The sequence below is a fragment of the Semicossyphus pulcher genome, unplaced genomic scaffold, assembly GCF_022749685.1.
Source record: "Semicossyphus pulcher isolate SPU_LCO1_2020_fin unplaced genomic scaffold, fSemPul1.0.p SCAF_6, whole genome shotgun sequence".
Taxonomy (NCBI): Eukaryota; Metazoa; Chordata; class Actinopteri; order Labriformes; family Labridae; genus Semicossyphus; species Semicossyphus pulcher.
In genome coordinates, this window is record NW_027211737.1 from 29,713,352 (window position 1) to 29,726,645 (window position 13,294).

General features: G+C 41.4%; 1 protein-coding gene across 3 annotated transcripts in view; it reads left to right on the forward strand.

Moving 5' to 3' along the window:
• The window catches only part of ppp3cca (protein phosphatase 3, catalytic subunit, gamma isozyme, a), a 25,990-nt gene continuing 12,696 nt past the window's right edge, over positions 1-13,294 (forward strand). For all 3 annotated transcript variants that reach the window (XM_069683833.1, XM_069683834.1, XM_069683835.1), the window contains exons 1-4: positions 1-684; positions 4,449-4,646; positions 8,845-8,969; positions 11,082-11,193. In XM_069683833.1, the coding sequence (XP_069539934.1) occupies positions 618-684; positions 4,449-4,646; positions 8,845-8,969; positions 11,082-11,193 (502 nt within the window). In that variant the 5' untranslated portion in view covers positions 1-617. The remainder of the gene's footprint in view (positions 685-4,448; positions 4,647-8,844; positions 8,970-11,081; positions 11,194-13,294) is intronic.

Genomic DNA, 13,294 nt, shown 5'->3' on the forward strand with positions numbered 1-13,294 from the left:
GATACACTGTCAAGACGCTTCCTGCATCTTAGAAGGACACTCGGTGCTTACTAGCTTACTAAATAAACGTGAATTCACGTGCAACCGTCATTTTTCTCTCAAACACTGCCTCCACATAGAAGATGAAGAGCCAGCCTTTCGTTGCTGCCTTTGCCTGCCCACCGTCTTGCGAATACGTCAAGATGTTAGCTGGCTAACTAGCTGAGAAAGAGTAAGGTAACTAACATTAAATCGGATTAGTTGATATCGGCAGCCTCCCACTGGATAATACACAGGTATTACTTGCAGTACCAGTCACCTACGTTGTTTTTTAATTAGCACATTTCAACCTTTTTATTAAAACCACTCATTTGTGTTCTAACTGAACGTAAAATATTCGCTAGCATCAATGGTGCTACAATCAAGCTAGGTAATTAGCTAATCAAAGAGCTTGATTTCCATCGCTAACTATTCTTAACTGTTGGAGAGAGAAAACATACAATTTGTTGCCTTGGACAACGACAGAAGATCGAGACTGAGCTGACCACCAGGTTGATGTGATAGCTTGTCTTCGGGCTCGCTGGCAAGAGAACTGTACAAGATTGTATTCCCCAACTAAGCCTACCGACGAAGCAAATATGTCAGGAAAGGATAAAGACAAAGACAAATCGGAGAAACAGTCTACAACGGAGCGGCTGATAAAAGGTGGGTGTTTTCCGTCATTTTTACACGCGTGCTGTATTACAAGCTCCGTATCCCTCTTTCTGTGGCTGGTAGCTTTCACATGAATTAAAAAACACCTGTAGCTTTTGGAAAAACGTTGTCTGAAGCCCTACCTGTCAAAGGCTACATTATATATTATTATAGCAGTTATATGCCAGTGAGGGTGCTTTGATATTCCTCAAAAGTCGTACATGGAGTAATTATTCCTTCATTTGTATAAACCATGATAGTGACATCCATGAGGGCTTCTCAGGAATTGCTTTTACTGGGAGATGCTCAGATGTCTGTGGATGACTGCGATTTTTGGGGGGATTATTTCGGATAGAACTTAATATGATATGATCTCCCTCCATAGCTGTCTACTGGTATTAGTAATACACCCCTTTAAATAAATCAAAACAGGTCAATCAAAGGTCAGAAATTGACCTAAATCAGCGCCCAGTCTCCTTGACATTTAGAATGGATAAAATCTTGCAAGCAATTCTGCTCTGGTTACCAGCAGAGAATGACAAGATACATTTATTCACACTGAGGTTGTCACTGCTCATTGGACGTACTGGACACCATTTGTTGTGTTGGCACAAGACAGGACAAGCAGAGCCAATTCTGAGGTAGCTCCCCAAAGAAACTTCAACTATGTTAGCAGCACTGCCACCACTACTACAATTTGATGCTATCACAGTCCATCTGTCTGCACTTGGAAAGTGTCCTGCAAGGGGACTGGAATGCTGAAGTGTGAGTAAGCAGGGAGTAAGTGAGTTAATTGTGGAAAGAATATCCCCGGTGATGTTCCCTACGTGGTCAGTCACATGGCCAAGAGAGAGGGAAGGAACTTGACAGGGAAGAGGAGAGGAAGAACATATATGTTCTACTCTCCGTGCAGTTTTTAAGCATATTTATTTATGCAATACATAACATCTTTATCACCTGATCCTTGGTGTATGCCTTCAGGTAATTGCAGTGGTGTTTCCAGTCTAGCTGGTCGCTGTAAGAGGGCTTAACTGGTAGACTACTTGAAATTATGCTTCTCTAGTCAGATAAGCCCATTCACTGCTGCGTATTGTTTGCAGTCGACCTGATATCTCTATCACTTTGTCATTTAATCAGTTTTCTCCCAACATGGTGTGTGGACATATTGTGTAATGATAGGTCTGTGATGCCTCCTTCACTGACTGAAGACAACTGTTTTTTTTATATCCGTTGCTTAATGTGACGAAGGTTGATGTCAAATTTGATACAAATTGAAATGGATTATTGCCGTGTTAAACGTGATCTGCGTTACTAATCAAATCAAAGAGATACAAGATATAAAGACAAAACCGTGACCTGGCTATTTAGCTTGTGGAGGTAGGTCATTCACTGATAATTAAAGCAATCTGAAGTGGTCTCCATGATTCATCCAGCCACAGTCTGCTTTATTCATGTCCACCCAGCCGCATCTTTGTAATTCATTCTATTGTGCTGATATTGTCACAATAGTGGTCATATTTTAGACACTGCCCTGTATCACTGTCCAAACATGATCCTTGGCGGGCAGGATGGTGGATAGTCGTGTCTTTGTTTCTTGAGTTGTTTGTTGTTATGCCAGACGGTGGATGTGTTGATGTTGTACAGCAGCGTGTGGTTTCTGTCGTGTTTGCTTTTTTGAGTTCTTCAGACATTAATGCTAAATATGCCAGACAGGAACACCAGGGCGGTGGCTGCAGATTAACATGTATTATTTTTTTCCTTATTAGATAATTAGATTACATTATGTGTCATGTAAATGAAAGGCTCACTTCACTTCATCCGTCCTGTTGTTTTCTCTTACCGCACAACAAGTCTGTTTACTGACAGCTAGAGCTTCACTTGTATCTGTGTTTGAACAGACGGACCAGTCTGTTCAAACACAGATACAAATGAAGCTTTTATTGTGCAGGATCATTTAATTAATTTACTTAATTAAATTAAATCATTTGTTTTTTTTGTGCAGTTGGATCGTATCTGTTGAGCTGTGTGTTAAGTTATTAGACGATGAGACCGACTTTAATCGTCTAGCATGGGTTATAATTACTGCCGGCCCACAGGCACGAATACATTTGAGCAATGACGATTATGTTTCCACTTTTGTGTTTCTACACAGTCTGCATTGTTTGTACTTGCCTTTCATCAGTGTGACAAGGCTTTTAAATAAACAGACACTGTATCTGGAAGCCCTTGCTTATAGAGGCTTTACCTAATCTGTTCTTAAGGCTCGTACCTCAGCTTACAGCTCTCTTTGCGGCTGTGCCTTGTTGGCTTGGGAGCACTTAATGTTTATTTATACCACACTGTGCTATGCATGACGGCTCGTCTTAAGCGTAGGCTAGTCGAGTTGACTATGTTCTCTGCTTTGCAGCCCCGGTTATAGTTTGCAGCCTAACCAGCATCAGTTCCCTACATGTCCTCCGTAAGGTCACACACCACCAGCAGTCCCACATTCACAGCCTTTTGCTTTAATGCCACCAGCAACAAATCGAACAGTGTGTCTCAAACGTCGCTTTAAAAGCCACAGAATGTCAGTGGATCAGCTCCTACATTCACACACACCTCTGAAGTCCAGTGTGAGATACAGCCCTGAGTTTGTGATACATTAGGCTACCCTTCACTCTTATACGGCCCTCCTTTTCCTTTTGCACGCTTGTGCATTCCATGCCGACACTGATGAAAATACCTGCTTACCTATCTCTAAACCATTCTTAATTGGTGCTATTATGTATTTGGTGTGTGCCTTGCTTGTTATTAAGCATACAAGCTGTAATTCCTTAATACCTCATAAGCCCTGGAAGTGAGACGTCTTGGATCACATTCTACTATTGTTTTCGAGCAAGTGCAGCTTTGCTGGGAACTGTCTGCTCCTGGAGGTGTATGAACAAAGGAATCTGTGCTGCCAATCTTACAGCAATTATCTGCACTGTTTACACCTTGGCAGAGTTACATTTTTGATTACATAAAAACTCCTAAATTAGGAAAAGCCTTGACTAAGTACAGAGTCTCAGTGAGCACAGCCTGGCTATAGAGAGAGCTGGCTGCCTGAGGAGGAGGAACTCTGTTCCCGTGTAACACACAGTAGAGTCAGAGCTACACTTCTTCACCTAATGCCCTAAAATATCGTGCTTTGCGAGTGAATATTTCCCCCCAAATAATAAAAATACACACTGAGTTTGACATATTTGTCTCACATTTGTATTAAAAGAAGGTCTTTACCTTCTTTGGAAATAGCTGTCTATGTCTGCTGGTCTGCTGGATCCTCTCTTTAGCACAGACACATTTTCCATTTTTGGATGTTTTGCTATCAACCAAGTTTTGCTCATGAAGCGCTCAGGTCTCGGCCTTGAAAGCATCGACTTTTATAATGACAGTGAAGGATTGTGTAGGTGGTATAGAGCAGATTACTGAGCGAGGATGGGTGAAGTGAGGTATGAGGCTTCTTATTGTCTGTCATTATCATATAGGTGTGTGTGTGTGTGTGTGTGTGTGTGTGTGTGTGTGTGTGTGTGTGTGTGTGTGTGTGTGTGTGTGTGTGTGTGTGTCCCTTCTCCTATGGCAATAACTTCTTCTCACCTCTGTCAATGCAAATGTTGCATGTCATGATTACAGCCAAGCCTCTGCAGTCTGAGCTGCAGAACACTCCATCTCCTCCATGTTTATTTCAGGGGTCATATGTGTTATATATGAGCTAGAACTTGTTAATTCAATACGTGTTGTTCCCTTTTTCTCTTCACCAGCTGTGCCCTACCCTCCACAACACAAGCTGACTGTGCAAGAGCTTTATGAAGGTGGAAAGCCTAACGCTGAGCTGCTCCGCAATCACCTCGTCAAAGAGGGCAGGCTGGAGGAAGAGGTCGCTCTAAAGATCATCAACGACGGGGCCAACATCCTCCGCCAAGAGAAGTGCATGCTTGAAGTTGAGGCACCTATAACAGGTAGACTTGCAGATGCTCATCAAGAGCCTGAAAATGATCCTGTAACGTTAAAGGCGCGTCTGGAAACCTTAATATTTCTAGGGTTGGCAGGTTGACAGGGCAAAGAGGGAGATCCTCCTTTAAAGGAAGTTGAGAGTTAAAATAAAAATAAGAGTTAAAATAATTTAATAAGCTTAAATACTGGCTTTGCCTTAATATCTTTAAATAAGACACTCAGTTCTCTTCATACTTGCAGCACTGTTTTGTTGCTGACGCTCACCTCTGATCACCTTGTAAGAGAGTGACTCTATCTCGGAACTCACCGGCTGTTTACTTTTCACGAGACATGTTCATTGACCGGTGTCATGTTGTCCAAACTCAACACTGTTTGTCATAATACTTAATACTAAGTTAATATCATGTTAGGGGCGAAGTTATTTGTCGAGCTAGACTGACGACACTGACATACACACTCGGATAGTATTTTGGTTGTCATAACGTTAGCGAGCATGCTAATTAGCTCGTAACCAAACAACAAAGTATGACGTCGAACCAGCAAATCATCACAAGCATTAGCGAACATTGGCAAGGCAGAGCAGGGCGGCTGGAGAGAGCTGGGTGATGCGCATGACTCCAGCATTGTGCTTCGTTACCAAACGGTAAATTACGCCAGCGAACCAGCAAATTTTAGCAGGCATTAGCGAACATTAGCCAAGTGGGGCAGGGCGGCTGGAGAGAGCTGGGATGAAGCACTTGTGCTGTGAGAGAAAAAACCCTGCACGCAGGTTTTGTTTCCATGACAACAATAAGTTGTGGGTCTGTTTTGATCCCCAAAAGCAATCGGAGGTCTCCGTGATTCGCATGCCCTGCCAATGTTGACTCTAGTTTTCCCCCTGACGTCGATCACATTCCTGTTTTATCTTGTGAAGCCAGACTGGCTTCACAAGATAAAACTTTTTTTTGTTTTTATTCTTGTGTGTACTTTGTGTCGGTGTTGTTGTGGGTGCTGTCGTTTGTTGGCTTTATCCAGCTCCATTTCACAGCTTGCTTTGTCTGGTGTTGTTGACTGTAGTGGTGGAGAATGAGCTCTTGGCAGAGGTACTTGCGAACGCACAGATACGCCACATCCTCTTGTTTCCTCTTGGGAAGGTCTCAGTTTATCAGTTCCTCTACTATCCCTTCACACACTGGAAATAAAAAATCAGTATATGTCAAATCTTACATATAGCCCCTTTAAACAGACACATGGAGACAGATGTGTCAGACAAAGCTCTGTTATGACTGACACTCATTTAGATAATAAAAGTAAGCTCTGTGGCACTCATTTTCTGTGTGTAATTATTAATGTTTTTGTACTACAAACTTGTACATCTGTGCCCGTATCAATAACTACGGTGGCCGACAAGGGCAATCGCGCTGCAACGGCCCAAAAGGTTTCCATTAGAATAAAACAAGCCGCAAATTCAGAAACAATGCCAATTCAAAAACACATGCAAAAGTCCAAAACGAAAGCAACAACGGAAACATGCTGCAAATTAAAAAAAAGGTGCTGCAAAAAGCTGAAACAAATGCATTAACATTAAACGCACTGCAAATACACAAACGATGCAAAGTCAAAAATACACAAACAAACTCAGGAAAAACGCTGCAAATCCAGTCCTCAGAGCCTGACACCAGGCAGTCATCGAAAAGTAGCCTGCAGCTAGCTGCTGGCTAATGCCTACACTAAGCAGTGCTTACTTTAGCAAAGCTATCTGTCAGTCTTTAGCCATTTCTTAACAAAAGTTGTGTGATCTCTTGTTATAAAGTTGTGTTTTTGCACAGCTGTCAGTGGTACTTGGCCAACAGAGACACTCTGCTCCAGCGGCGTCTCAGGTTACATGGTCTGATAATCAATAAATTCACTGTCTCGTCCCCCTCTCTCTCTCCCATCAAAAATCAACCTGTTACACCGAGCGCCCCCTACAGGCCTGGAGCGCTTCCGTTGTGTTGACTGGATTTGCAGCGTTTTTCCTTTGAATGCGTTTTCTGGGTTTGTGTGTTTTTGTCTTTGCATCGTTCCTGTATTTGCAGCGTGTTTTTTTCCTTTGCAGCGTGTTTCAGTTGTTCCGTTGAATTATTTTTTTGTTTACTTCGGTATGTGTTTTTGAATTGGCATCGTTTCTGAATTTGCATCTTGTTTCTTCTAATTAAAAAACGTTTGGGTGATTTCCCGTGATTGCTGTGATTGGTCGGCAAAAATAATCTTCATCCAAGATTGAGTGATTACTAAAAATCAAACTAAAGTGCAACTGAGTCATTCATAACCACATCATTTTTGTTCATTTCAACCATAGATTGTTTAAAAAGATGGATGACATGACAGCTCCCTGACTGGCTGCAGTATAGCTCATAAAGCCCGCCTCCTCCATGTTAACAGATGGGACATGAGTCAAACTATAAAATCAAAATACACACCAAATACATTTTTCTCAAACATGGTTTCTGTCATTATAGTTAGTTATTATCATGCTGATGTATGTGTTCATTTATCTGACAAGTTTATTTGTAATTAGTTATTTGATGCTGTTAAAATGATGATTGACAGCTCTGTTGACCAATACAGCTCCTGCAGCCAATCAGTTATGGTTTAGCAGAGTGGAGGATGATCAGCGAGAGGAGACGTATCTAAAACAATCACTACAGTCACTGAAGTTTCCATACCTGTGAACGATAACCTCAGACCAACACAGAGAAGCTGTTCTGCTGTTAAACACGCAGCCGATCTCTACTGCGCAGTCTCTGGCTCCAAATGACGTCACCATCGCAAGCAGGCAACACCTATCACGGGGGCTATTTTGCCATCGCTTTCGTACAATGGGAGCAGATGGAGACGCGTCGTCCATCTACATATACGGTCATTAGTTTCGGCATGCAACGTTTTTAACGTCGAGCCTCCTTCATGTGCTGCTCAGCTGCTGCTGTGAAAACCGAATTGTGGATGAAAAATTCAAAAAGCGGGTTCTGTGATTGTCTTTGTAAAACATACAGCTCATGATGAAAGTCAACATAGCAGACACAGGCAGGGAGAGAGAAACAGAGAAAGGCGGGGCAGGACAATCCTAATGGTGAAATAGGGTATAACCTTCTTTAAATAGGGTAATGTATTGCTCTACCATTCCTGCATCTGATAAATTCTTAAAGCCAGAAGAGGACCAAACAGGGCTGAGTGAGGATATTAAGAAGAACCTCTTAGATTACTTGAACCCAGACCAGATACGTTCTCTTACATTGGAGCTGGATCAGAAAGAGCTAGAATCATGTTTTGAGTAGAGTACCCCTTTTCATTTTGTGATACATACCGTTCCCGCGAAAAGCAAACAACACTTTGATATATATTTTAGATTAGTGATATATATATATTTTTTTCCACCGGTTTAACTGCATTTTTCCAACCTTTCTAAGAATATAACGAGACTAGGTCAAAACCTAGCATGTGGCTGACTGCATCAAGTCAATGTGCGCTTCTGAGGGTTACAAGGACCGTCCTTATGAGGACAGTAAAAACTTGGGAACGGAGACCCACGTTTATCCAGTTAAAAAAACACTAGTTTTAAGAACAAATGAACCCATTCTATGTTAACAGTTAAACAAAAAGCAATGTTCACTCAGGCCTATGTCAAAAACATGGGAGACTTTCAATACTGGGTAATAGAATATTGGCTGGAAAGTGCAGGCTAAAATGTGATGCAATATCTCTGGCTATCTCACCGAGGCCGTCTCAAGACAAGTGCAAACAAGGAACTTTAACCACTTTAACAACAGGCTCACGTGTGTAACGCCTGCAGTGGGTGATCTCATGTAATTGTACTTCTGTCGATGACGGATTTATTTTTAACAGCGATGGGAAAATATTAAGTTGTCCGTCGGTTTGATAAATTAGAAAACTTGAGTGTGATCGGGTAATTTTAAATCATTCACACCCCTGTCCCGTTGGTTGAGAGTGTGAATGTGAACTATTTGTTTTTTTATAGTTCAGCCTCAGAACACGAGAAGTTTTCTGTCCTGTGTTACTGGAACACAGGGGCAGGAGTGACTGTTCCAATCCAAGGCCCTACCGAGTCCTGCTCCTGTGTTCCAGTCGGAGACCCTGCTGACCTTGTTTTGTTTTGTGTGGCTGCTTTGAGAACACAGACAGAGCCGAGACTAAGCAAACACCTCTTTGTTCTTCTCTTTGCAGTATGTGGCGATGTCCATGGCCAATTCTTTGACCTTATGAAGTTGTTTGAAGTGGGTGGATCACCCAGTAACACGCGGTATCTCTTCCTCGGCGACTACGTAGATCGAGGATATTTCAGTATTGAGGTAAGTTGTTGAACATTTAATCTTTTTCATTGGTTTGTTTTACAGTTAAAAAACTTTATTTTTCAGATAGTATAATTCTCAGCGTTGTGTTAAGAATGACAGAAAAGAACATTTGTACTTTGCTGTAAAAGCTATGTAGTGGAAAATGTTCCTGTTCGTGTTATAATTTACAAAATGAAAACAAGGGTAGGCAATTTTTTGTCGAACATTTATAGTTCTATTCGTTAAAATTCTCCCACAGGAATCAATAATTTAAAAGCGCTGAACTTAAAAAGAAAAATGTCTCTTATCCTTGGCTGTACCAGGCCAGAATGAGCTTGTGCAGGTTGTGACCTATCTGTCTACATATCTGCCTTGCCACGTGCGCTTACTCTGACTGCGCATTCATTGCTCATAAGCAGTGTCTTCTTCAAGCTTAAGCTAGCTAGCTATTTGCATAAACATGGCAGAGAACAGTAGTTGGAGTTGACCTCTTGTATCCCAGTTAAATAGAGCCAGTGCTTGCACTCAGATAAATAGTTTATGTAATATGATAAAGGTAAACTAAACTGGATGACAGTGTGTCCCATTATGGTTCTCACAATGGTTAATTATACTATCTGTTGTGCACTGTGGTTTTATGATGCTTGGAGCTGTGTATTTTATGTACACTGCATGCAACAGCCTCAAAAAGCACCAGGGGAGGAGTTAAAGGAAAATAGAAATAGTTGCAGCTGCACGACATCAGTGTCTTTCTCTGTATTGGAACTACTGGTTTGTCCAGTTGCATCATCCCCATCGTATAAAGTAATAGTTCAAATTCAAGATGGTGACCTATTGTCAAAATAGCTACTAAATTTGTTTGTTTCCTCAGGAATATTGTTTAAAACAAATATATAAAATGTACAGTGAGAGCAGCATTTTCTCACACCTGCCTAACACTTTTGCACAGTACTGTATATATTGCAGGTAACTTCCATAAAATCCCTCATTCCTATTTAGTGTCTCATCTATCAGCCAGGATTTCATACTATAAAAATACTTAAACTTTGGAGTTAAACATTAAGTTGCTGAAAGAGCAAACGAGAAAGGAAATTGCAAAGAAACACTATACAATAAAAGAGACAGGAATATTAGTTATTTAGTTCACCTGAAGGTTTCGGTATTACTTCAGGAAAGGTCCCCACACTTTTTCAAATGTTTTGTTACTGCCAGAGAATGAGGAATGTGTTTTTCAGGTTTAGATGGGACGTAAACATTGCTCAATGGTTGTCCCTCAACCATTCAGCATGGGTGGGCAGGGATGCATCCCTTTATCTTAGCAGTACTGCACTCCTGGCAATGAGAGAGGCAAAGGATAATGCACGGCAAGGAGTCAGGCACGCATCATCCTCTCCAATAGTGCCAAAAAGGGCGACCAGAGGGTTAGGTTTTTAAGCAATTTCAGAGAGTTGTTGGTTGCAGCCCCACTCTAATTCTGATTTACTTGCACATTTATTTTCTATTTTTTATTTAATTATCTAATTGTCCTGGCAGCAGGAGTCCTACGATTTAACAGCTTTTAACTTTCTTTTATTCTGCTTCCGTGTTCATTGTTGTGCACTAGAGTAAATCTTCCCCCCCCTGCAAATATTATTAATGAATCTTTGGGTTTTTTGTTTGTAATAAAGCAAAAAAAAGAAGGTCATCTATAGATTAGTTTATTAACAGAAAGCTTCAACCTTCTGGTTCCAACATCTCTGGTGTGAACATCTGCTGCTTTTCACAGTTTTGTATCTTTGTAAACTGAAGATGTTTGGGCTGTCGACTCTTGTTTGGACTAAACAAGATGTGTGAATATGTCACACTGGGGCTCTGCGTAATTTAATAGACATATTTAGAGTTGCAGCTCTAGTGTGGTATAATGACAAAAACAACAGGAGGTAAGTGAGACAGGGACAGGTACGTTATTTAGAGACGCTGAGGTTTGTTTAAAATGGGAAGTGAATTAGAGATTTGTCAGCAGCTGATTTTAAAGCACTTTCACTTCCAGCATACCTTTCAATGTCTGTCCATTACCATCAGCACACATCTTTGACTCTTCCCTCGCCTCCCCTCATCTCACCTTTACTCTCTTGCTGTTTGTTCTCTCAGTGTGTTCTCTACCTCTGGTCGCTCAAGATCAACCACCCCACCACACTCTTCCTCTTGCGTGGGAACCACGAGTGCCGGCACCTCACAGAGTACTTCACCTTCAAACAGGAATGTAAGTGTATAGCGATTCTTTCAGCCATATGAAAACCAGTCAAACGGCTCCTCGCTCTCTTTACTACTTCAGAATGGCTTGTATCAATCAGGTGTCAGATTACACACCAAACCTGGGTATCAGGACTTAGTATGGTACAGTTTATACGCACGTTAACCGATCATGAATCCTTAACCAACAGGATGTAGTTTTAGATGTACAATAGGAGCATAAACAAAAAGTCATTAAAGCTATTCAAAAACAAAGAAATAACCATAATTATAGCAGGTTTTCAGGTTTGCTATTTTTTTGGCCTTTGGCTTTATTTATAGGACAGCTTGAAGATAGACAGGAAATGCTGGGAGTAGAGAGCGGGGGATGACATGCACCAAACGATCGGCAAACCGGGAGTCGAACCCGTGATCAGTGCGATGAGGACTGTAGCCTCTGTACATGGGGCGCCTGCTCTACCAACTGAGCTAAACAGCGCCCCTGTAATGTTAATTTTAATCTTTTCCTCTATAACCATATCATAAAAGTAATAATAAAATATAAAAGTTTAAGGAAACTAGAAAAATGTCCTTGCAAAAAGTGCGTGGGGATGCTGAAAGCTGAAATGAATTGCAGAACACTGATTCAAGATTCAAGAAACTTCACAGTAGCAGAATAATACAAAATAAAATACATGTAAAAAATAGAATAAGATATGTACAAAAATAGAAATAGAATAAAAAAGAATGTTCCCCTCAGATTGTATTTGCTGACCTTTATTTTAAACAACCTCTGGTGTGTGAGTGAGTGTATGTGTGTGGGCCGTCTCATCACCACCCGTGATGCAGCCGATGACGGCGTTGTCGTCAGCGAATTTAATTATAGTGTTGGAGCTGTGCATGGACGTACAGTCATATGTGTCACTGCTGAAGTCATGTACATCACACTGCTGAACATGTAGAAATGAAGTTAACTGTTGAACGACTGACTGCACTGCAGAACAACCTGGGAGCTAAACGATTATGAAGATGCAGGAAATGATGAAGGAGGAATAATAGAGGAAAAAGGAAGAAGACATGGAGAGAATAAAGAAGGTGGAGGGACTAAATGAGAGAGACAAAGAGAGTAACAGCGAAGAGTCAGGCAGAAAACTGAGAGAGAGGTGGAATGAGAGAAGTGGACAGATATAGCGAGGGAGAACGATAGACAGACGGATAGATAGAAATGTTAAATGCAACAAAATCCCTTGAAACTGTAAAAGAGGTGAAAAGAAAGTTGAATATCGTGTGTGTGTTTGAGTGTGTCTGCGTGTTGACTGCACTGATGAGCTCCTCTCAGTCAGCTGGAGAGAGCTTAGACAGCTGAGACAGTAGATTTAAGTGAGATAAAACTGAACACTTCCAAATAGTGCTCATTTTAAGGGGCAAAAGTTATCAGCCAACGGATGATACTGTGAGCATGTAGAGAGTCTGCTGAAGGTGTAGATGTGTTTCTTATGTCTGTGATGACAGAAATGTGCTACAATGGGTTTGCCCCGAGGAAGTGAAGTCAAATTTAACATTATGGTAGATGGAGAGTTTTTGGGCGCTCCTGTTGCTTTGAAGCTCATTGTGCCAAAACTGATAATCAAGTTGGCTTCAAAATTGGTAAAGGAGAAGATTTCCTACATTTGAGTGTAAAAAACAGTGATTATTCATAAACTGTAAAAGATAGCAAAAAAACTTCTGAGAAGCAGCAATCAGGCCCGGGCATTTCTGTAGCTACGGGCAGTTCCCCCGGCAGGTCCTGACAGCCACCAAAACTGCCACCACAGCTCTGGCAGGTCGTGGCAGGTCACGGTAGCTACTGGCAGTTCCCCTGGCAGCTTGCGGCAGCTACCGGATGTGCCACGGCAAGCTACTGCTACCACAACTGAGCTTGCCCCCTGCTGGCGTTTTGAGCAGAACTTTTCAGATCCATCCAAATTCATCGTTGAACCTTTTAGGCACATAACTTAAATTCGAGTAGGTATGTGATGTTTGTTTAGCATCACTTCAACATTTCCAGCACTTTTAAACTCACAACTTTAGACTTAGACTTAGACAAATGAGATGCTGAGACACATCGGTGTTTTCAAACAAAGCCTTAAGGA